The following is a 25,740-nucleotide window of genomic DNA, read 5'->3' on the forward strand; positions in this document are numbered from 1 at the left end:
GCTTCTCGTACCGTGGTACCCATTCATATAGAATGTTGTTACAGCGCATGATCAGAGTTATTGATTGTTATTTTTATTTTAAACTCACGTACAAAGTACAAAGCACACGTACAAAGCAGTTATACTCGTCTCTATGCGGTCGTGTTTTCCGACGTGAACTGGTTTTCTATATCTATATCAGATTTTTAACCTGTGGCACTACCATAGAGATAGACTAACGTGAAACGTCACTGTCAAGGAGATTGTTGTTTGGTTGGACGTCAATTTGTTGAAAATAAAAACATTTCTGCCGGTTTTTCAGTTCTTTCAATATTTAAGAAAATCTAATAAACTCAATTTAGAGAAATGAAGGAAGCTACACCAGACGTAGATACGAGGAATGTGGTGAAGAACAGGGAATTGTTATATCGTATGATTATCAGGTAAGATTTATTTAAAGTTTTTGCATACGATCGTTGTTATTGTTTAGTTAAAGTTATTTGAACGTACATTTTAATTTTAAATGGGATATTATGAAGGTTTAATAATTATTTAAAATCTTCGCGTAATAAATTGGAAAATACGTAGTATTTTTGTATAAAGTAAGGTTAACTTTAGGTAATTTTTTCACTTAGAAATTATTTCGTATACTTATTCCACACTTCTATTTTTATCTTTACACGACACAAACACAAGATAATAATTTTAATTCCAATAAAGTGTTTATCTTTCTATTTCAAAACATAAACGTTTTTCTTATTTTTAACTATATGATTTTTCAATCCTCGGATAAGACTTATTCATTGAATAATGTATTAAACTACTATTTCAAAAATGTATTCTTATTATGTACCCGTATTTGACAGTTTACAGGTGACTTTTTAATATTATCGTGATATACTTTAATGGACAGGTAAGTTTTAACCAAAGATTGAAAAATCGGCCCTAAGTCGTTTAATTACATAACTAGCTTACTTTGAACTATCTATGTAGATAAAGTTATATGAAATTTGTAACAGGATTAAACATTCAACATATTAAGGCCACAAGTCTACTATAAATTATTCTTGTCTTTCAGGGTGATACAATCTTTTTTTTTAATCATTTTCAGTCAGCTATTCTATGATGGATTCCAACCGATTGCTGCTACGCTATCTGCAGCTGTTCATGCTGATCCACCATGCCCACCGAGTGACAGGTATATCTTTTAAGTTAATATTTCCTACTAATATTATAAATGTGAAAGTTTGTGACAATGTGTAAGTGTGTGTTTGTTGCTCTTTCACGCAAATACCACTGAACCGATTACAATTAAATTAAGCACACATATAGAGGGTAACTTGGATTAACACATAGGATAGCTTTCATCCCGGAAATGTCATGGGAACGAAACTAGGCAGGTTTATCTTTGAAAATGCGGCCGAAGCCACGGGTGGAAAGCTAGTATAATAATATAACGCTGAAGAGATTGTTTGAATGTATTACTATCAACATACTGGGCCTATTTGAAAAGCCCTTTCACAGTTAGTCATGTATGTACCACTAGCTGTGCTCCATGATTTCACCCGCAGTGCTCCGCTCCTGTTGGTCTTAGCGTGATGATATAATAAAGCCTTCCTCAATAAATGGGCTATCTAACACCGAAAGAATTTTTCAAATCAAACCAGTAGTTTCTGAGATAAGCATGTTCAAACAAACTCTTCAGCTTTATAATATTAGTATAGATTTGAGTTAAAAAATATCTCTCAATATGTTATGTTTTACGATACTTTTAAATATTTGCAGGCTTCTAAACCTCATGATGGTGGGGCTCCAGCATGAGCCGGATAGGAAGGATCGACTCGCCGCGTCCAGTGGGGCTGAACATCTACTGGGGACTACTGGGTTTGGTATGTTTTAAAACTTTTGAAGTGAAATTTCTTTAGACCTGTTGAGAGTAAAATTTCAAGGTCGCGTCATGGCAATTCCGTCATGTCATGGAGGAAGGTGACGATTTTGGTATTTTTTAAACTTGCCAAATAAATTTCACTTCTGAAACGTGTGCTCGGCACACACGCTCTTTTTTATTTTAATTATCTGTAAAAGACATGTATGTTATTAACGAATTGGTTGTTTTTCTATTGCTTGTAAATAAAATTTAACAAAGGGTCACAAATAATAATTTATATTCAATTTGGTATATAAATTAGTGAAACCTCAAAAAATATCTACACATATAATAATTATTTAATTTTCAACAGACTTGGAATTCGAAATGGACGCATCGTCCCTCGCGCCCGAGCCGGCGACGTACGAAACGGCGTACGTGACGTCACACAAGATGGCGTGCCGCGCGGGCGCGTTCAGCTCGTGCGGACAACTCGTGGCCACCGGTAGTGTGGACGCGAGTATTAAGGTTAGTGAAAAGTAGGGAAATATGCGGGCAAAATACAACAAAACTGCATTTTTTGGAAAAAAATACAATACTTACTAAAATGTTAGTTTTAGTGAAAAAAAAAACAAGAAAAATGATTTTTTTTTTTTGTGGAAAATTGGTTAAAAATAACGCAGAAACGTTAAAAATCTCGAATTTTCCATTATTACTAACTTTCTAGTAAGTAAAAAGATATATATAGTTAGTATGGAACGGCGTACGTGACGTCACACAAAATGGCGTGCCGCGCGGGCGCGTTCAGCTCGTGCGGACAACTCGTGGCCACCGGCAGTGTGGACGCGAGTATTAAGGTAAAATACAGAAAACGACAAGAAAAATACGCAAAAATACAAAAATAAGGGTAAAATTAACATTCAATATTGGTGAAAGGTAACAAAACTAGTGGAAAGACCGGTAATTTTGGGTAATTTTGAGAAAATAGGTTTGAAATAGTGTTGGTTGGTCGTAAACACTAACTGCAACTTTTCTATTTCAATTTCTTTAACTGCTGTCATTCTTAGGAATATTCTTCAGTTAAAAAGGTTACAAATATATTAGATCAAGAGCCCACGACGGCCAGACTTTCCTGTCTATAAGAAAGTTGAAAGTTTCTCTGTATATGTCTCCGATACAGATAAGAACGACTAGCGATTATCAAGTCTGGGTTGTGGTTACTTTGGCAGGAAACAGGTAGTAAAGGTTTATAAAATTGTACCTAACTTTCATTATACTTTAAAAGCTAAATTTTATGTATGTTACTTGGGGACGTATAAAAATATGGTACCTCAAGAGCCGGACAGTTTTCATGGTTCTTACATCTTGCCAGACACATTTAAAAAATAACTAACATATCATCAAATTAACGTTCCAACCTAAAAGTGTATCAAATATGAAATAACCCAATAAAAACATTAGTTTTCTATATTAATGATTAAAAAATAATAGAATAATAAGTTATTACTTATCTTTTACGGGGACTTATGTTGATGGAATTTCACGTATCTCGATGACACAATAACAAAGTCATCGAGATACGTGGAATTCCATCGACATAAGTCCCCGTAAAAGAAAAGTTATAACTTTATTACTTTTTTTGACCGGGCGACCGCTTTGCGACTCGCCGCCGGGCGACCGCTTTACCGCTTTGCGACTCGCCGCCGGGCGAACGCTTTGCGACTCGCCGCCGGGCGACCGCTTTGCGACTCGCCGCCGGGCGACCGCTTTGCGACTCGCCGCCGGGCGACCGCTTTACCGCTTTGCGACTCGCCGCCGGGCGACCGCTTTGCGACTCGCCGCCGGGCGACCGCTTTGCGACTCGCCGCCGGGCGACCGCTTTGCGACTCGCCGCCGAGCGACCGCTTTGCGACTCGCCGCCGGGCGACCGCTTTACCGCTTTGCGACTCGCCGCCGGGCGGCCGCTTTGCGACTCGCCGCCGGGCGACCGCTTTACCGCTTTGCGACTCGCCGCCGGGCGACCGCTTTGCGACTCGCCGCCGGGCGACCGCTTTGCGACTCGCCGCCGGGCGGCCGCTTTGCGACTCGCCGCCGAGCGACCGCTTTGCGACTCGCCGCCGAGCGACCGCTTTGCGACTCGCCGCCGGGCGACCGCTTTACCGCTTTGCGACTCGCCGCCGGGCGACCGCTTTGCGACTCGCCGCCGGGCGACCGCTTTACCGCTTTGCGACTCGCCGCCGGGCGGCCGCTTTGCGACTCGCCGCCGGGCGACCGCTTTACCGCTTTGCGACTCGCCGCCGGGCGACCGCTTTACCGCTTTGCGACTCGCCGCCGGGCGACCGCTTTGCGACTCGCCGCCGGGCGACCGCTTTGCGACTCGCCGCCGGGCGACCGCTTTGCGACTCGCCGCCGGGCGACCGCTTTGCGACTCGCCGCCGGGCGACCGCTTTGCGACTCGCCGCCGGGCGGCCGCTTTGCGACTCGCCGCCGGGCGGCCGCTTTGCGACTCGCCGCCGGGCGACCGCTTTACCGCTTTGCGACTCGCCGCCGGGCGACCGCTTTGCGACTCGCCGCCGGGCGGCCGCTTTGCGACTCGCCGCCGGGAGACCGCTTTACCGCTTTGCGACTCGCCGCCGGGCGACCGCTTTGCGACTCGCCGCCGGGCGACCGCTTTACCGCTTTGCGACTCGCCGCCGGGCGGCCGCTTTGCGACTCGCCGCCGGGCGACCGCTTTACCGCTTTGCGACTCGCCGCCGGGCGACCGCTTTGCGACTCGCCGCCGGGCGACCGCTTTACCGCTTTGCGACTCGCCGCCGGGCGGCCGCTTTGCGACTCGCCGCCGGGCGACCGCTTTGCGACTCGCCGCCGGGCGACCGCTTTGCGACTCGCCGCCGGGCGGCCGCTTTGCGACTCGCCGCCGGGCGACCGCTTTACCGCTTTGCGACTCGCCGCCGGGCGGCCGCTTTGCGACTCGCCGCCGGGCGACCGCTTTACCGCTTTGCGACTCGCCGCCGGGCGACCGCTTTGCGACTCGCCGCCGGGCGACCGCTTTACCGCTTTGCGACTCGCCGCCGGGCGACCGCTTTGCGACTCGCCGCCGGGCGACCGCTTTACCGCTTTGCGACTCGCCGCCGGGCGACCGCTTTGCGACTCGCCGCCGGGCGACCGCTTTACCGCTTTGCGACTCGCCGCCGGGCGACCGCTTTGCGACTCGCCGCCGGGCGACCGCTTTGCGACTCGCCGCCGGGCGACCGCTTTGCGACTCGCCGCCGGGCGACCGCTTTGCGACTCGCCGCCGGGCGACCGCTTTGCGACTCGCCGCCGGGCGACCGCTTTGCGACTCGCCGCCGGGCGACCGCTTTGCGACTCGCCGCCGGGCGACCGCTTTGCGACTCGCCGCCGGGCGACCGCTTTGCGACTCGCCGCCGGGCGACCGCTTTGCGACTCGCCGCCGGGCGACCGCTTTGCGACTCGCCGCCGGGCGACCGCTTTACCGCTTTGCGACTCGCCGCCGGGCGACCGCTTTGCGACTCGCCGCCGGGCGACCGCTTTGCGACTCGCCGCCGGGCGACCGCTTTACCGCTTTGCGACTCGCCGCCGGGCGACCGCTTTGCGACTCGCCGCCGGGCGACCGCTTTGCGACTCGCCGCCGGGCGACCGCTTTACCGCTTTGCGACTCGCCGCCGGGCGACCGCTTTGCGACTCGCCGCCGGGCGACCGCTTTACCGCTTTGCGACTCGCCGCCGGGCGACCGCTTTGCGACTCGCCGCCGGGCGACCGCTTTACCGCTTTGCGACTCGCCGCCGGGCGACCGCTTTGCGACTCGCCGCCGGGCGACCGCTTTACCGCTTTGCGACTCGCCGCCGGGCGACCGCTTTGCGACTCGCCGCCGGGCGACCGCTTTGCGACTCGCCGCCGGGCGACCGCTTTGCGACTCGCCGCCGGGCGACCGCTTTGCGACTCGCCGCCGGGCGACCGCTTTGCGACTCGCCGCCGGGCGACCGCTTTGCGACTCGCCGCCGGGCGACCGCTTTGCGACTCGCCGCCGGGCGACCGCTTTGCGACTCGCCGCCGGGCGACCGCTTTGCGACTCGCCGCCGGGCGACCGCTTTGCGACTCGCCGCCGGGCGACCGCTTTGCGACTCGCCGCCGGGCGACCGCTTTGCGACTCGCCGCCGGGCGACCGCTTTGCGACTCGCCGCCGGGCGACCGCTTTGCGACTCGCCGCCGGGCGGCCGCTTTGCGACTCGCCGCCGGGCGACCGCTTTGCGACTCGCCGCCGGGCGACCGCTTTGCGACTCGCCGCCGGGCGGCCGCTTTGCGACTCGCCGCCGGGCGACCGCTTTGCGACTCGCCGCCGGGCGACCGCTTTGCGACTCGCCGCCGGGCGACCGCTTTGCGACTCGCCGCCGGGCGACCGCTTTGCGACTCGCCGCCGGGCGACCGCTTTGCGACTCGCCGCCGGGCGGCCGCTTTGCGACTCGCCGCCGGCGACACATAAATAGCCAACATTTTTGAATTAGAGTCAGTTCCAGCAAGTTCTTCCTCGAGAGTAGTAGTGAATAAGTAATAGTGATAAGTTATAAATTGTAATAGTGTAAATAAGGGAAAATAAATGCATGTCGAAGGAAGGGTGTTTCCTTCCAAACCCAAACATATACAGTCCACAACAAGCGGATTGTGTTGATTAGTAGGAAACCTTAACCTTATGTTAGCAGTGTAGTAGAAAAAGCCAACAAAAAATATTTTAATCTAAAGTAACTCGCATTTATTATAAAACATAATTATGTATTATATATTCGGTAGATTTTGGACGTGGAACGTATGTTGGCCAAATCCGCGCCGGAAGAAGTCGATCCGGGGAGGGAGCAACAGGGACATCCGGTTATACGGACTTTGTGAGTATTCAAGGACTTCATAAAAAAAGAGACTTACTGCATATACAAACGTCAAATTACTGCAATCTAGAATCTAAAAGTCAATGGTTGTTAATTTGTAAATAATTGGATCCTTAAAGAATCTGTAAAGATTATATTATATAATTAATTAGAGACGTTATTTTGTAAGGTAAAAAAAATTGGTTGCCTGTAAAGTCGGTATACGCGCGAAAGTTTTACGTGACAACGACTTTTTATGTCTGTCTCTCTCGCTCTTAGGCGGGCTAACCATGCCCGAGTGGAAGGGACGCGTGCCTCTCACTCGCTCTCATTGTGAGCGCATAACGTGAGCGGAGCGTAACGCAGTTTCTTGAAGTGTCACCCGGCAAACCAATTTATAAGACGTTGTCACGTCAAAAGAAATATCAATATTCTTGAAATGGTTAAAATAACGATATTTAAAAAGATATTTTTTGAAAAAAAAAATATTATTACAGTCTGTCTAGTTCCTTTTCTACTTTACAGGTGAAAGCTCCGAACAAAAAAAAAATATTTATTAAACATTTGAATGCCATAAAACCAAAACAAAAAAACGACGTGTGTCACTCGGGGACTGGGGCGGTTGCGCTATTGCATGCTATGCCTTCAAGCCACACCTCCGCCCGTCCCCGTGGGGAGCGTGAGGTTCTTTCGTTACGGAATTTCCCGATTCGGTCCCCGCGCTCAAGGCCCGCGATAGAAGCTACGCTTAAAATATTTTTTTTCCTCAGATACGATCACACGGACGAAATTACGGCGCTAGATTTCCATCCCCGCGAACAGATTTTGGTCTCCGCGTCGAGGGATTGTTGTATCAAGCTCTTTGATATCACCAAGGCATCCGCTAAGAAGGCGTACAAGTCTATCACGGTGAGATTTTTGTATTTTCTTTTATTTTTAAAGTTCCGTGGGTGATGTGAATGAATGAATGAATGAATGAAAAATCCTTTATTGCACAATTAATACAGGATTATAAACGAAAGGCCATACAAGTGATGTGTAGTTATTAAAAATAAAAAATAATAAACTCTTTATTAGCAGGTAGGCAATATTAAAATTAACAATCTATGTACTTACAATCTACTTAATCTAACAACCTACATGGTAAAAGATATGCCGCTAAGCATTTTACAATGAAAAGCATAGGCCTTCATTGCAGAGCTGATTTTCAGCGACACCCAATTATAAAAACGATCTAATGCTAAGATTTAATATGGTAAAAGGTATATGTACTAGGTAATGCTACAGTCAAAACCTTTAATATTTATTTATTATCCCACAAAAAAGGTACTTAATGTGAAAACAGGAAATTAAAATTTGGTAAAGATGTTTCACCCGCGTGGCGCCGCTCCTGTTGGTCTTAGTGTAATTATATATAGTGTTAGACGTTACTTTAGATTAATATTTCCAATGTAGTTGTCATTATTTCATGTCTGAACATGCTTAGCTGTCGAATACTATAAAAAACCGCTTTCCTTTGATTCGTGGCGCATTCGTACGAATCGTGCCTAGGGGCTCGGACGTTGTTTATACGACGTTTGACCCAACTACCTTCACTTTGCTAAGTCGTTCACTTGCTGCGATTTGTTAATCAATTAGGTAGCTGTGTAGAATCGCAGTACTTTCTTATGACATTCAAACTAAGATTTTACCCGGCCTCGCGTTTATAATAGACTTTTGCCTTGCTCGATAAATGGACTATCTAACACCGAAATAATTTTTCAAATCGGACCAGTAGTTCCTGCGATTAGCGCGTTCAAACAAACAAACTCTTCAGCTTTATACTATAAGTATAGATTACTTTACTGTCCAGTGTAAAGAATTTTACTATTTTTGTTATTAATTCATATGTATTTCACACAGGACTCAGAACAAGTTCTATGCGTGGCTTTCCATCCGCTCGGCGATCATATAATAGCTTCTACTACGCACCCGGTGATACGTCTGTATGACGTCACCACGAGCCAATGCTTCGTGTGTCCCGTACCATCGCACCATCACAAGAAACAAGTCAATTCTATCAAGTGAGTGTTAGAAAGAGATAGATAGATAGTGTCGGAGGGAGAGTGAGAGAGAGAGAGATACCGTTCATGGCTGTGTGTCGTCATATGACCCGTACTATAGCACGAGAAATGAGACAATTCTATCAAGTGTGAGAGAGGGATAGAAAGATAGTGTTGGAAAGAGAGTGTGAAAGAGAGGGAAAATTTACTAGATAGTTTGGAAAGAGAGAGAAAGAGACCGTTTATGACTGTGTGACGTCATATGACCCGTGCCATAGCACGAGAAATGAGACAATAGGCCTGACGAAAGATTTTGAAATCCTCTTCCATAATGTGTGTTAGACTACAAGCCCGCATAGGAAAAAAATATGGGTCAAATGAACCACCAGGGGACATATCTAGAACGATAGCAGAGCAAAAAATAATAAGATTCATCACTATGCCGTCACTTGTAAGCTGTCCAACTGAGTGCAGATGAGAATTGAAAAGTACAGGTAGACTCGGTAAATTTTGGTCATTTGACCATGTACGGCATTCTTAACCATCGATAGATCCATTAAAAATAATAAGAAACCGCTCAGTGCCGTACAAAAATGGTGGTCCACAAAGTCGGAATTTTTATTTAATTTCCGAGAGTTACCGGGGGTAAATTTGGTCATTTGACCATGTACGGCATCTGTGTCATACTATGCCTATACTGCTTTTAATCCATTATTCCGCAACGCCGTACAAAAATCATGGGGACAAGGGGAAAAAATCGAGAGTTGTAATCCCCTCTCTTTCCCCACTCCAGGGGGTCATTTGACACAACACGAAATAAATTTATTTTTAAAGTATTTTATGCATAGATAATATTTTTTCATGTGCCGTACATTTTCGTTGGTTCAAAGGGGAAAAATCTGAAAAAGAAAAAATCCATATAACGAAATGTTTGCTTTATATTTTGATAATAAAATATAAATATACATTAATATTAAGAAGCTCGAGGTGGTTAATTATCACCTTGGAAAGTCGGAGTCAGGTGGAATGGACTCCGTTAAATTGATGAACTAATAAAGAAGCTATGAACGAAAAGATGTGAATTATATGCAATCAGCCCATGAATACAGGTAAAGTCACAAGCAAATGCTAGTAATATATACATATTCAAAATGTACAAGTAAAGCGCTTTCAAATGATACCAAACACGGCATATTTATCTTAACTTTATTTTTTTACTCTGTATGTTTTGTCCGCTAGAGGGCGCCACATTAGATTTTGTGAAACCCCATATAGCCTTTAGCTAGCTGGTCGCTGGTTATCCAGTGAACTATTCAGACGCTTCTAATGATATGTCATTTGTCGAATTCTGATAAGTAGTTTAGAAGTTACGAGGGAATAGATGAACATACATACATGACCTGTCAAAATCATAACCCTCCTTTTGCTTTGCCGTAGTTGGGTAAAAATATGTTAATGCCGTACTGTATCAAATGGCCATAAAGCACCCTTAAAATTGTAGCTTTCGTCGCTTTCATCAGCCTAAAAGATGTGGTCTGCACAAAAATGTACGGCATCGTTTTTTCCTAATTTATCTATGTTAATACTATTTAAAACAACGAATAAAGTGTAGAAAACTATTATATTTCATTAATCTACGATGTTTAAACTTTTACAAAATTTCTGTTTTTGCATTTCTCTATAACTTTTTTTAGAACGGTTTCTTTTGAACGGCAATACTATACAACAATTGAATTTTACAATATCATGTTAAAAAAAAAGTTCCCGTACAGGGTCAAATGACCTTACAGCTCTTTATATCAAGAATTCGATGAAATTAAGATGATTATTGGTATACATTTAAAAGAACAATTATTTTTTGACGGCATTACTTTTAATAGTACTTTTGAGTGCTAGATAATGTTTTGGAACCGAAGCCGTACTTAGTCAAATGACCCCCTGGAGTGGGGAAAGAGAGGGGATTGCAACTCTCGATTTTTTCTCCTTGTCCCCATGATTTTTGTACGGCGTTGCGGAATAATGGATTAAAAGCAGTATAGGCATAGTATGACACAGATGCCGTACATGGTCAAATGACCAAATTTACCCCCGGTAACTCTCGGAAATTAAATAAAAATTCCGACTTTGTGGACCACCATTTTTGTACGGCACTGAGCGGTTTCTTATTATTTTTAATGGATCTATCGATGGTTAAGAATGCCGTACATGGTCAAATGACCAAAATTTACCGAGTCTACCTGTACTTTTCAATTCTCATCTGCACTCAGTTGGACAGCTTACAAGTGACGGCATAGTGATGAATCTTATTATTTTTTGCTCTGCTATCGTTCTAGATATGTCCCCTGGTGGTTCATTTGACCCATATTTTTTTCCTATGCGGGCTTGTAGTCTATATACAGTATACGTTTACTATACAAGAAAAACCCTATATTTCGGTAATATACTTAAATTTAACGAAGATAAAAGCCATATTTTTAAAAAAATATTTATAAACTGTGCCAAAACAGCTCGCAGGTGTCATGGCGTAGGTGTGACGTCACTCTTTAGTAAATACGTAATTATTTGTACGCATTGCGAAGAAAAATAAATAAATATTTATTTAATATGTGTTATAGAAACGAATTTCAAAGTTTATAAGTGGTGTGCAGTATTGCAGTGTGAATCCACATAAAAATAATAATGTTCAAAATGTGTTAGTAATTATTTCAAGCGAGAAAATAATAAGAAATGATTGTATAAAGTGGGCGCGGAGAGCCCCGAAACCACGTATTGTGAATTCGCAATTATATTTCTGTTCTTAGTCGATAAATCATACGTGAAACAAAATAAAATAAATAAAAATGCGTATTCTCAACATATTCATAACGACAAAATACATCTGTGTGGCTAGTGTGAGTTTTCATCGAGTAAGAAACGTTACTATCGCGTCTGCGTCACAGCGAAATTTGTATGGGGAATCAAAGCTTCCCCATACGTCCGCTAGGGGCGCTGTTCGATTTCCCATACTAATTCGGCTGTGACGCAGACGTGATAGTAACGTTTCGTACTCGATCAAACTCACACTAGGGGTACTGACGTGAGTTGTTTACTTAAACGTGACGTGACGTGAAGAGAAATTCACAAACATTCACATATGCAAATGTAAAATGATTTTACAATACTATTTTTAATATTATTTTCATAATATAATTGTCTATTTTCCAGATTTTCGCCGAACGGCAAATACTTCGCCAGCGGCAGCGCGGACGGTTCCGTCAAACTTTGGGACACAGTGTCCAATCGATGTTTCAACACGTTCAAAAACGCGCACGACGGTTCCGAAGTTTGTTCCGTCGCTTTCACACGGAACAGCAAGGTAATTAATGAAGGAATGAATAAATGAATGACTGAAATAACGAATGAATTAAAATTAAGTTAAAAAAATGTGTGCGTGTACTAGTGTACACACGTAAGAAGTGAAACTTCTTTATGACCGTATTTTTCAAAAAATAATTTACTATATGCAACTTTACAGAAATACGTCGAATCATGCGTGGTAGGGTTAAGCAAAAGATGGCGCGTAACGGAAAAATGTCACTCGTAACGAAAAAATGTTACACTAAATTTTTTTCCAACCCCGATAAAGAAGTTTCACTTCAATTAAGGAATGAATTGGCGTATGTACAAATAAAGTAACAATACAGCACTGAAAAACAGCGCTGCCAATGTTCCCGAACATTGCAGCATATGCTGAGCTGCCTCATTTTTGTCAGGGTCGTATGACCTCTATAAATAATAATAAATAAATAAATATTTCAGGACTATTTTCACACACGGCACGATCTGATACCATACTAAGCTTTCGCTTGTGTTATGGAAACCAGATGGCTGATAAACATACATATTATATAATTTTAAATAAATACTTATATAGATAATTAACACCCAGACACAGAGCAAACATCTATGTTCATCACACAAATATTTGCCCCGGGTGGGAATCGAACCCACGACCAGTGACTTGGACGGCAGGGTAACTACCAACCAAGCCAACCTGCCAGTCAATGGAAGGAATTTTTGTATTCTTATAAATATTTTTTGTTCGCAGTACCTCCTAACCTCCGGAATGGATTCGTCGATAAAATTATGGGAACTAGCCAGTAGTAGATGTCTCATACAATATACTGGTGCGGGGACTACTGGTATGTAATTATTTATATTAAATTAAGGGCTGATTTTTCAATCGTTGGTTAAAACTTATTCATCGAATAACGTATTAAACTACCATTTCAAAAATGTATTCTAATTGTCCGTATTTGACAGTTTACAGGTGACATTTTAAAATGTTCGTGTAATACTTTATTGGACGGATAAATTTTAACCAAGATTTTAAAAATCGGCCCTTATTTAAATTTTAAATTAACCGATAATTAAAATTTAGTAATGGTAATAATTATGATAAAAAGTAATTTGTGGAAAGTTAAAAAGTAAAGTTGGTTTAATTCGCGTCTATTCAGTAAAAAAATAGTGAATTCAATTTATTAATAATTATTAGCTGTCCTACTTCCTACTAATTCCTACTAATATTATAAATGCGAAAGTTTGTGACGATGGAAGTGTATGTGTGTGTTTGTTACTCTTTCACGCAAATACTACTGAACCGATTACAATGAATTTTAGCACAAATATAGAGGTTAACTTGGATAAACACATAGGATAGGTTTTATCCCGAAAATACCACGGGAACGGGAACTATGCGGGTTTTTCTTTGAAAACACGGGCAAAGCCGCGGGCGGAAAGCTAGTTGTGTATAAAGTAATAATTAATATACTACTTGCTTAGTTTCTTTTATTTAAATCTGTTATGCAATTGTAATTCTATAAGCATAACTGACTTATTTTGACCCTATATCCATCCATCCATTTTGTTTATATGCTACAGTCATTTCAGCCTAACATTTTACCCCATACTCCTCAAAATTGTTCGTCGTTGTTGGACGGATTGTCAATGTCAAGTTATTTATATAATTTATTGAAAACTAGCGGTCCGCCCCGGCTTCGCCCGTGGCACATATTTACGTTTTCTCTACATAAGAACCATCCTTGTAATTCAAGGAATATAATAAAAAAAGAATTATCGAAATCGGTCCACCCGTTCACACGTGATGCCGTGACAATGCTAAACGGGTTTCATTTTTATACATATACTAGATTTCCGCCCGCGGCTTCGCCCGCGTTTGCAAAGGAAAACCCGCATAGTTCCCGTTCCCGTGGGATTTCCGGGATAAAAACTATCCTATGTGTTAATCCAAGTTACCCTCTATATGTGTGCTAATTTTCATTGTAATCGGTTCAGTAGTTTTTACGTGAAAGAGTAACAAACATCCATACATCCATACATCCATACATCCATTCAAACTTTCGCATTTATAATATTAGTAGGATGTAGAAAATATGAAATTTTCACGAAAAGAAAAAATGATTTATGTATCCATCATTAATGTATAATAATTGACAATTAAACAGGCAAGCAAGAACACCACGCGCAAGCTGTATTTAATCACACGGAAGACTACGTGATGTTCCCGGACGAAGCAACAACTTCACTTTGCACATGGCATTCACGTAGTGCTAGCCGGTGTCAGCTCATGTCTTTGGGGCACAATGGGGCAGTGCGGTGAGCGACACACGTACATACAGACAGACAAACATACTAACATACAAACAGACTGATAAACGAAGTAACAACATCGATGTGCACATGGCATTCGCGCAGTGCTAGCCGATGTCAGCTCATGTCGTTGGGGCACAATGGGGCAGTGCGGTGAGCGACACACGGACATACAGACACACAAACATACGAACAGACTGATGAACAAACATAGTTGACATAGTACGCACAAACAAACATACTTGACACAGTACATACAAACTCATCATACATACCGATTGAAAAACATACATAGGGATTCATATACACACGGACAGACTAACACACTCAAATATATGTATCAGACATACATACTACACACATGCAGAAAAACTTGAAAACATTTGCTACACTACCGTGACTAACACACTTTCGACTTACGACGTTGACTAACATTGACTAACTCCCTACTTGACTAACATGCATTCTTCTCACAACACACACACACACTTGACTAACACACATGTTTCACAAAGTACAAAGAAAGTTGACTTTTGAATAATTATTCAAAGAGTGTTTAACTTACGTTAGTTCCTACTAATTCTTATAAATGTTTTTAGTGTTAAAATGTCAATATTTATTTATTTTACAATGTGTGTGTTTTATAATTTAATTTTAATATATTAAAATTATGTTTGCAGGTACATTGTTCACTCGGGAACGGCGCCGGCATTTTTAACTTGCAGCGACGATTATAGAGCGCGGTTTTGGTATAGACGTAATACGCATTAAATAAATGTACTTTTTCTGATATGGTTGTTTTATTTCGATAGACTCATTATTTAGGGTTCATTTTATTACTGGAAAAGAACATTTGATTGTGTTTATAAATTACTTGATAATGATTTATTAGTTCACTCAGTAAGCAAAGTCATTTAACTTACGCTGGTTATTTTACACTTAAAAAGCATAGTCACCTATCTGACATAATCACTAAAATTTTGTTATACTAACTAAAATATTCACTACCCTGACTATAATCACTTCAAACGAGTATAATAGCTTACAAAGTCACTTACCTGACTATAATAATATAACTCCCTAAACAATGAATGTATATACATTTCATAAAAATTACACAATCACTTAGCTGATTATTCATTTAAGTTTACAAACTTAGTTTTAAGTGAAATAGGCACTTACCTGACTATAAATGTAATAACACTAACACAATCACCTGACTATCAATATAAGGACGCTAACTTACATTGTCACTTACCTGACTATAAATGAAAATACACCAACTCACATAGTCACTCACCTGACTATAAATATAATTACCAAACTTACAATCAGTTGACTATCAATGTAATTACGCTAACTTAAATTAAATAGTCACTTACCTGAATATAAATGAAAGTACACCAACTCACATAGTCACTCACTTGTTTATAAAAGTAACTACACTAACTTTCTAGTCACTTACCTGACTATACAACTCTACAGACGACTCTCCTTTAAGTTGGTGTCCAGTCAAGTAAGTGTTGTGACTACTCGCTATGTAGTATTGGCTCAAAGGACCAGACATTTCCTTTATAAGATCCTTCGTTTTGTCTTCGTCTGGCGGTTTCCTGGTAAAAATATATTTTATTAATGAATGAATTTATTTTCATAGATAACTTTCTAAAACTAGTCATTTTTGACGAAGAAAAACCGAATTCTTCAGATGTACAGACAAAGATATATTCCGAAAAAATAAAATTGGTCGTCATTATACGATCAAAATTAAATGCGTTTGAGCTAGGTTTTAATAAAATATGAGAACTGTAGCGCAGACGGATATAAAGAACACAATTTGATTCGTGTTTATATGGTCGTCTTTTGCAGCCTTTATGGCTAAACAAAAGAAACGATTTGGATGAAATTTACAATAAAATAGTTGAAGCAACAGAATTTTAATTTTTTCTTTTTTTTTCATCCCCTAAAGGATGAAAAAGGGGTGAAAGTTTTTGGCCATATATTTTTTGACAAATTGCAAATAATGAATTAAATAAACTCACCCCATAAAATTGCCAGCTCTTCTTTGTTCTGGTACAAACGCGTAATTGTCTTTGTCAGACAGAAATCTGACGAAGCCCTCAAAAGACAGACAGTTTTCAGACCGTAGCGTTGGGTCTGGTTCATGCCTCTGTAATACAATAAAAACTAATGTATTAATCGACTTTTTTACTTTTTTCAGACAGCCTATGCTATTTATGTAGTTTACCAATGGTAAAAGATTTTGCGTTTTTCAAGAGAAACTTCTTTAAACGCATTGAGAGTAAAATTTCAAGATCGCGTCATGGTAATACCGTCACGCCATGGAGTACGACGATTATGATATCTATGAATCTTGTCAAAGAAGTTTCACTTCTGACACGTGTGGACGGCACACATGCTCTTTTTAGTATGAATAACTGTGTAAGTAATTAAAACTATTTTTTTAATAATGGGTAAGAAGACCATTTATCATAATATTATTTTCAATAATAAGATATGTTTTTTTTTCAGTTGTTGTTTATTATCAAACTCAAATTGAATTTAAATTACATTTTTAAACTTACCTGAATAATATCTTTTAACTGCTGTTCAGTTTTAGGTTCATTTTGTCTCGTCTCGCAGAATTTTCCCAGTGTCGGTAATGATAATACTCTCCCACTCAAGTCTGCGTTTGCACCTGCGAAAATATTTTATAATAAAAGAAAAAGAGTAATATTTTATAGTCAGTTATAGTTTTTTGTAAAATAATTCAAGCCTGGCAACACACGTAATTCTAATCTACAAATTTGACAGTTCATATACTCTCATAAAATTTAATAGGTAATATTTTATTTCTTTTAAAATTTCTTCTATGCGTTTTCTATTTGCATTAGATATATGAAGTGATATTTCTTCTAGTTGAATTTTTTGGGCCATAATTAACAAATTACCTATATTTAAATGAAATTGAACTGATTTATATTTCTTAGGTTTCCTTCTCTGCGGAAATAGTTATGCGTAAAATGTACAGATAAACTGAAAAATCTATTTAATTTGATTGAAGTTAGTAGAAATGGTCTCACAGGGTACCAAGTAAATACTTAAATTAAGTCTATTTTACCTGGTAACGCAGCGGCTGCTAGGACGTCAAAAGCTTTCTTCCGACTGGCTTTGTCACTAGGCGGTTCTAGATCTAACGATCCGTTCCTCGTTAGAAGACCTGTAGAGTTTTTTTTATAAAATAAATCTTCTGGGATGTAAAATGTAAGCGTATAAATTAGTGATTTGAAAACTTTCTATTAAATTTATGGGAATGTTTAAGGTTTGCTATTATACTAATGAAATCAATGTCATTTTAAAAGGTTACTTAACTTAATTTCGAATTTTAATAATACGAATATCAAAATAAAACAACAAATTTACTTACTGGCAGCAATATTGTAATACTGTGCTGGCAGTTTTTATAACTTACAGGCGATATAATAAAGATAAAAACATGATCGTATAGGAAGCAAATAAAAAGATTGTGAAAGTCTGGCAATAGTTTATTATGAACTAGCTTCCGCCCGCGACTCCGTCCGCGCGGAAAAATTTAGATTTACTTTTTTCTTCCTATTTTTCCGGGATAAAAAGTATCCTATTTTATGCCCAGGATAATAAGGTATAATTATACCAAGTTTCATCGAAATCGGACCGTTAGTTTTCACGTGATGCCTGAACATACAGACAGACAGACAGACAGACAGACAAAAATTTTTTTAATCACATATTTGGGTTTGGTATCGTAACACCCCCTGCTATTTATTTTTTCAATATTTTCAATGTACAGAATTGACCCTTCTACAGATTTATTATATATGTATAGATAATTATGATTGTATGGAAACCAAATAAAAACACAACACACACACACACGCACACACACACACACAAAAACTTACCAGTACGGCAAGCATTCCTTGCATATAGTTCAGGCGAGCTACGACTGCGCTCCGCCGCCAGCAACGCGGCGCGTGTTCGCGGTACTGCTAGTTGCTCGAACACGCCGCGGAGTTCGGAGCGCATTACTAGACTGGGGGTAGAGTTGTAGATATACAATTGTTTTATATTATAATACTAGTGGTTCGCCCCGGCTTCGCCCGTGGTACCTACATGTTTTAACTATCCTATCTCTCAAGTTGGATCGAACTGCACATGGTGTGCGAATTTTATTATAATCGGTTAAGTGGTTTAGGAGTCCATTGAGGACAAACATTGTGACACGAGATTTATATATATTAAGATAGTGGTTCGCCCCGGCTTCGCCCGTGGTACCTACATGTTTAAACTATCCTATCTCTCAAGTTGGATCGAACTGCACATGGTGTGCGAATTTTATTATAATCGGTTAAGTGGTTTAGGAGTCCATTGAGGACAAACATTGTGACACGAGATTTATATATATTAAGATGTACAGATGTAGTAGTAGAGAGGTAGAGTTGTAGAGATATACATATAGAGATTGTTTTGTATAGTGGTAGTTACACATATTATAAAGTAGATTTCCGCCCGCGGTTTCGCCCGCGTTTTCAAAGGAAAACCCGCATAGTTCCCGTTCCCGTGGGATTTCCGGGATAAAACCTATCCTCAGTGTTAATCCAAATTACGCCATATATTTGTGCTAAAATTCATTGTAATCGGTTCAGTAGTATTTGCGTGAAAGATTAACAAACACACACACACACACATCCTCACACTTTCGCATTTATAATATTAGTAGGATGGAGTGGTAGAGTTTTGGAGAGATAGATTAGATCGAGCACGCCGCGGAGTTCGGAGCGCATTACTAAATTGCAGGTAGAGTGGTTGATTTGTAGAGTCGTAGAGATACACATATATAATTTTGTAGAGTTGTAAACTCGTAAATACACAAATATTTATAGATAGAGTAGTAGAGAGGTAGAGTTGTAGAGATCGGTCCGGAAATAGGAATTAATATACATAAATAGATAGATACTATATTTCTATTATAGTATTTAGTTTATTTATAACCTTCATTTAATAATATTTTTGTTATCTTTGTATAACATTATTATTTATTTATCTTAGCGTATACTTTCTACCTACCTACCTCCTATTTCTAGTTTATTATTTGTCCGTATTTATGCAAAATGGAACCACTCGACAAATTTGCTTTTTTACGTTTCTTGAAGAATACTCATTTAAAAGTGGTCTAAATTCTTATACAAACAAGAACCACATGATTTTTACCTTGGAAACAAGGTATACTAAAAGCAGAAAGGAACCACCAGCAGCAACGAATAATACATATGAAGCAAAACCGAACCACAGCACCACTGGACTGATTTGTTCAAATAAATAAACGATATTACTATCATGTCATTTTATACAAAACAGATCCGCACATACTTGGTACCATTATACATTACACATATTTCTATTAGTAACAATTATTTTTAATACACCAAATGGAACCAGGTTTCTGTGGTATGGTTATGCGTAAAATTAATTCATAATTTAATTGTAATTTTTTATTGCAAAATAAAACCACAAGCATTCGGTTCTATCATGCATAAATAAATATTGTAAAACATCCTGAAACCCATCGTCGCTATACGGTACCAAATGCCTTGACTTGTGCACAATGCAGAATGCTTCTCATCTTTAAACAACGTATTTCATTACGTCTTAAATAGCTCAAAGTGCAAAACTCCAATTTTTAAAGTAAAACGTCGAACATCTGTCAATATAGGTGACATTCAGCGAAGTATTTCGAATACGTGACCAATGACTAAGGAATCCTGTGATTCCTTATTCATTGTACGTGACGGTCTTTATTTTATTTTGTAATCTAAGCGTGACGGCCGTTTTTTTTCTCCGCGAAGTAAGTTCTATTGTTTTTGTTAATTACCTTTAAAATTTAATGTGAAAATGTTTAGTAATAAATAAATAAGGAAGCAATTGGTAAGAAAAGCATTGGAGACGAACACCGAAGATAATAATGAAGATACAACGGGTAAGTAGTTTTATTTAATGCATTTAAGTACAGTTTATTGAATCTATGAGATGCAGGTATGTACGCTTTATCCACTTTTGATTAATTCCCGATTGTGGAGTGATTTTAAAAAGATAGTTCATTAATTAGTAAGTACAAGAGGAATCCTGTGTGGATTTACGTAGGTATTTTAACGACACTGTTGTTATTCACGAAGGCGAGTCGAATTATTAAGAGTCATTTTGTTACGATTCATCTGTCATTGTGAGATGAAACTACTAAACCCTGTTTTAAAAACAACTGTCGATGATCTAGGTATCTACCTACTATTTTGGTAAAATACGTTTAGATTCAGATTCAGTACAGTACATTCAGCGCATATAATTATTTGTTTCATTTTAAAAGTCGCGCTGCCACTGTTTTGACCGGAACAAGGCCCTAGCCCGCGAAATTGAAAATTTTAACAAGTTTATTTAATTTTTTGCTAGGTTTGGTCACTGTTGCGTGTGATTTTTAGGGTTCCGTACCCAAAAGGTAAAACGAGAGCCTATTACTAAGACTCCGCTGTCCGTCTGTCCCTTTGTCTCATGAACTGTGATAGTTAGACAGTAGAAATTTTCATAGATGATGTACTTCTGATGCCGCTGTAACAACAAATACTAAAAAACAGAATAAAATAAATATTTAAGAGGCTCCCATACAATAAACCGTGATTTTTTTGCCGTTTTTATGGATAATGGTACGGAACTCTTCGTTGCACGAGTCCGACTCGTACTTAGCCAGTTTTTTGTACATGGCGCATGTACCTACAACATACTTAGTCGTCTAGTAAGGACACGGCTTTATAAGAACTAATAATATTTTGCTGTCGCCATATATCTACGTATAAAAGCCACACGGCTTTATTGTTTTGATTTAAAGCTTTTTTCTTTTTATTACAGAAGATAACGAAGAACCTTATACGTCGATGCCTCTGGAGAAGCTTTCTTCACCGTCAAGCGATATTCAGGCCATATTACATCTCATTCCACAATATGCACAGAGTTTTTATAACAATCTTATTAGTGATGATGCAATAGAAGACCACATAGATGGACTAGACACGGTGGATTTTGAAATCCAATTCGATGATAACATCGAATAAATGTCCTCTATATGTATTATTTTATATATCTTTTTAATTAAAGCTTTATTACGATATTATAAATACATAGTTTCATATATATCATTAAATTCCTGGGTTGTGGTTCTTTTTTGTATAAGAGAAAACCTATCAATTGATAAATGTTAAAAGGAACCACATGCACATTTTCTTAATTATCTAGAAAGTTTAAGAGTATTCAGAGCAAATTTATATACACATACTTAAATAAGTAATTTATCAATGAATTTAAATAAAATAAATATTAATTTTACTTCATCTAACAGAGCTGCAAATGTTTTTGTAAATCCTTTGATATCTCAGAAGTGCGTTTTTGCTGGGTGGTTCCTTTTTGCTTAAATACGGACATTTATCCTTTTATCAGTTGGTTGCCTGGAAGAGATCACTCTTAAGTGATAAGGCCGCCTTCTGTGCTGTTTTTCTTTTAGAATAAGTTTTGTTTGTATTTTATGTATTTTGGCAGCACAATAAAGAGTATAAATAAATAAATATGATAAATAATAATTAATCAAAGCGAACAAACTTACTGGCAACAACTATAACATAATATAACAATAACTATACTAGTCTTACCTAAAACTCCTGAAAAGCGAGACGAAATCCATAAAATCAAGTTGTGTTTCGTATCCAACGGACCCCGTTCTTAGATGCTTCATGTTCTCCCAGAAACGTTCACTTGTTTCTAATCTTCTTAAACTGTAAGACAACACTCAAATTTCAATCAAGGTTATATCCAAATTCTTAATATTTTTATGCCACTGGGGCCGTATTATGACCTCTTATTTCCAGACAGTTTACGCCGTGAATTGAACTGACTGGCAAATTCATATTATGATTGCACTAACCAATGCTGGTTGCTTAGTCTGGTTGTGGCGATCATAATAATATGAATTTTCCAGTCAGTTCAATTGACGGAGTAATCTGTCTGGAAATAAGAGGGCCAAATACGGCCCTTGAACTTCTTTTAAAATCGCATTATAATTGTCGAAATACGCTGAACACAACTAAAACTAAAAGAATCGTCTGAAAAAAATAACTTTATATTTCGTTTTATTATGATTGTTATCTTAAATCAACTCCTATATTCATACATTTAACTTACTCATAAGCAAAACAGACACATTAGTAAAAACTTTGAAAAAAAATATATCGATATAGATTCACCATCAGATAAAGATACAGATGATTATAAAAATATAGATATAGGTATAGACACATTTACAGATACAAATACAGGTACAGATAATTAAACAAGTCGTGCTTTGGGGTAAAACCTGTTAATTACTTGTTATGAAATAAATAAACAGGAATATTAAAAACTTTTTCTATGATGTGTCTAAATGTGATTGTGATTGTGATGTGATTGTGTAAAATACAGGGAATCCTTCTAAATATTTTTCAGGCCATTTCATATATGAACACTGGATAAATATGCCTCAGTTGTCACTTCTCAGTTAAAGATAGATATAGGTACATACATATACATGACATGATGGATGTCAATGTGGTGTCCACTGAAAATCAGTCGAGAATCTAAGTGTCTTATACGTCCTTAGGTTCTCAAACCACTGAGTGGATATTATGTGCCGTTTTAACTAGTTATAAGTTAATTTTATGTATTAATGTGCATCGGTACAAATAAATGTATTTTCTTTCTTTCTTCTTTCTTTCTATAATATACAGGTACAGATACAAAGATCTCACCTACTCCTATTAGGCGAGTTGGAAGTGATGCTGGTTGCTGTGAGGCTGCTGTGTCGCGGACCACAGGATGTGTGGTGACTTGATGCTGCTGAGTAAGAGCTGGTGGAATGGATAAATTGATAAATAAGGGAAAACAATATAATAAATAAATATTTTAGGACAATTTTCACACATGGCACGATCTGAGCTTTCGCTTGTGTCATGGAAACTATGGCTGATAAATATACATATATAATTTTAAATAAATACTTATATAGATAATTAACACCCAGACACAGAATAATCATCTATGTTCATCACACAAATATTTGTCCCGGGTGGGAATCGAACCCACGACCAGTGACTTGACAGGCAGGGGCACTACTAACCAAGCCAACCGCAAACAAGCAACTTATCTATCTTATACATTGAGATATACATATGGAGACGACACCGCCTACATCACTTATGTTCCACTCAACATACGCCATATGGCGTAACTGCACGCCCATTTTTTATTTGTTTTAAAGTGAAACGCATCAAATATGGCTTCGTGTGTGTTACGATATTGCACAAATAATACGGAAAAGTGCAAAGGAATAATTTTCATCGGTAAGTACCTAACTAGATAATACATTTTAAAACTTAGTTAGAGCAAAAAAATGGCGCACAGATTTTGTTCGTGGTGTCTCCTCCATAAGTAGTAGGTACTATTATCTCAATGATCTTATATAAGATTGTTTATTATATTTAGTATATTTAATGATTCTAAATAACTAATTACCTATGTCTAGGTGAACTAAAGGTCTCCTCTTCACTCCTAGTGCCAGACGTACTATAACTTCGGGGAGACCCTTTAAGTTCTGAAGTAGACCTGTTCTTCTTAAACTTGACTCCGCTTTTACTAGATTCAGATTCTGTGTACTTGATTGGTGTGGAGTGACACGAACTGCCGTATATGGACTCTCGGCCACCGAATATCTGGAAATTTTATAAATATAAAAAAATATACAACTAATTCAAAAAATGTATTTATAGGCAAAGTTTAGTAAATATTAGACCAATAATTAGTATGTCTGTATTGGGTTAAGAGAATTTTTTTTGATAAATTAATATGAAAATTGTCACATGAAGAAGTCTAGTTTAATTATGAATGTGTGTCTTGTTACTTCACTTTTTAGCTTTGAAGTTGTTAGTAAATTTTATTTTTAAATTAATTTGAGCTAAAAATTAAAGATTTTAAACGCGGTTTAATCATTATATTACGGGAAGACAGTCGCCCCGTAATCAGGCTCGCTACAAAGTGTACGAAACGTCGGGAAAATAATATAATTAATAAATCCCATTTAAAATCCGTTAAAATCTTTAATTTCTAAATGTATAATATTCGCGTAAAATCAAACACTGGAAAACACTATAATATAAGCTACTAGCTTTCAAAGAAAAACCCGCATAGTTCCCGTTCCCGTGGGATTTCCGGGATACCTATCCTATGTGTTAATCGAGGTTACCCTGTATGTGTGTGCTAAATTTCATTGTAATCGGTTCAGTTATTTTTGCGTGAAAGAGTAATAAACACACACGTAAACATCCTCACAAACTTTCGCATTTATAATATTACTAGTTTAACGCCCGCGGCTTCTCCCGCTTGGTCTAAAACCTACTAAATTATATACTAAAACCTTCCTCTTAAATCACTCTATCTATTAAAAAAAAACCGCATCAAAATCCGTTGCGTGGTTTTAAAGATTTTAGCATACAAAGGGACATAGGGACAGAGAGAGCGACTTTGTTTTATACTATGTCGTGAAGTAGGATAGGATTAGGCATATATATGTTACTTACCCGAATAGCATCAGACACTAGCGGTTCGCAGCAACACCCATCTTCATAGTACAGCGCTGTGTACTTGTTCTTCAGCCAGGCTAAACTTCTATCTGCTAATTTGGTCTGGCTTATTAACGCTTTGATCACAGAATGTAGACCTACTGCCCATACTCTGGAAAAAAATTGATTTTATTTAATTCTGTACTTTATAAAAAAAAAAATGAAAGTAACAAAAAATGGTACAAAATACAGGCTTATCGTTTACGACAATTTCTGTAAAACATGTTAAAAAATTTATGAAAATTTAACAAAATTTGTTTTTTAAAGTCCAGCTTTCACCGAAGTTAAACATTCCCTTCTCTTGATAATTTGAAAATCAAAGGACCGGAGAAATTCAAATTACGAAGAAATCATGAGTAAAAAAAAAACACATTTTCAAGGCTCAAGTAGCTACATCAAAATGATCTAAATTTGTGATATTTTTTTTAGAATTTCCTTCGATGTTCGTTCAATCAATTATTAAACTATTCTCCTTTAATATAAATTTATAAAGAATAGATAAAAATCGATTACGAGGCAGGATTCGAACCCGCAACTTACACGCCAATCCGGGACGGACGCGGGACGCCTGACCAACTCACCCGTGATCTTGCCAGAGCAAT

The 25,740-nt window shown here is 39.1% G+C and overlaps 2 protein-coding genes across 4 annotated transcripts in view; one reads left to right on the forward strand and one right to left on the reverse strand.

Moving 5' to 3' along the window:
• LOC123702315 (1-phosphatidylinositol 4,5-bisphosphate phosphodiesterase epsilon-1-like) overlaps positions 1–25,740 on the reverse strand; it is a 181,197-nt gene that overhangs the window by 40,283 nt on the left and 115,174 nt on the right. Inside the window, exons 14-22 of the mRNA XM_045650030.1 lie at positions 25,097–25,250; positions 24,036–24,232; positions 23,273–23,371; positions 22,142–22,264; positions 18,353–18,483; positions 17,533–17,631; positions 16,997–17,109; positions 16,454–16,581; positions 15,880–16,024 (exon numbers count right to left, since the gene is read on the reverse strand). Of these exons, the coding sequence (XP_045505986.1) occupies positions 15,880–16,024; positions 16,454–16,581; positions 16,997–17,109; positions 17,533–17,631; positions 18,353–18,483; positions 22,142–22,264; positions 23,273–23,371; positions 24,036–24,232; positions 25,097–25,250 (1,189 nt within the window). The remainder of the gene's footprint in view (positions 1–15,879; positions 16,025–16,453; positions 16,582–16,996; positions 17,110–17,532; positions 17,632–18,352; positions 18,484–22,141; positions 22,265–23,272; positions 23,372–24,035; positions 24,233–25,096; positions 25,251–25,740) is intronic.
• Positions 217–15,204, forward strand: LOC123702314 (cleavage stimulation factor subunit 1). 3 transcript variants are annotated; one of them, XM_045650029.1, is made up of 12 exons: positions 217–422; positions 1,091–1,177; positions 1,765–1,868; positions 2,220–2,374; positions 6,653–6,744; positions 7,494–7,632; positions 8,626–8,786; positions 11,970–12,120; positions 12,853–12,946; positions 14,270–14,357; positions 14,505–14,567; positions 15,095–15,204. In XM_045650029.1, exons 1-12 carry the CDS (start codon positions 346–348, stop codon positions 15,183–15,185), a joined length of 1,302 nt encoding a protein of 433 aa, XP_045505985.1. In that variant the 5' UTR covers positions 217–345; the 3' UTR covers positions 15,186–15,204. The 3 variants fall into 3 exon arrangements, with proteins under 3 accessions (XP_045505985.1, XP_045505984.1, XP_045505983.1); XM_045650028.1 differs by having other exon boundaries at positions 14,270–14,339; positions 14,487–14,567; XM_045650027.1 differs by lacking the exon at positions 14,505–14,567 and having other exon boundaries at positions 218–422; positions 14,270–14,420.

The sequence above is a fragment of the Colias croceus genome, chromosome 23, assembly GCF_905220415.1.
Source record: "Colias croceus chromosome 23, ilColCroc2.1".
NCBI classification, from domain to species: Eukaryota; Metazoa; Arthropoda; class Insecta; order Lepidoptera; family Pieridae; genus Colias; species Colias croceus.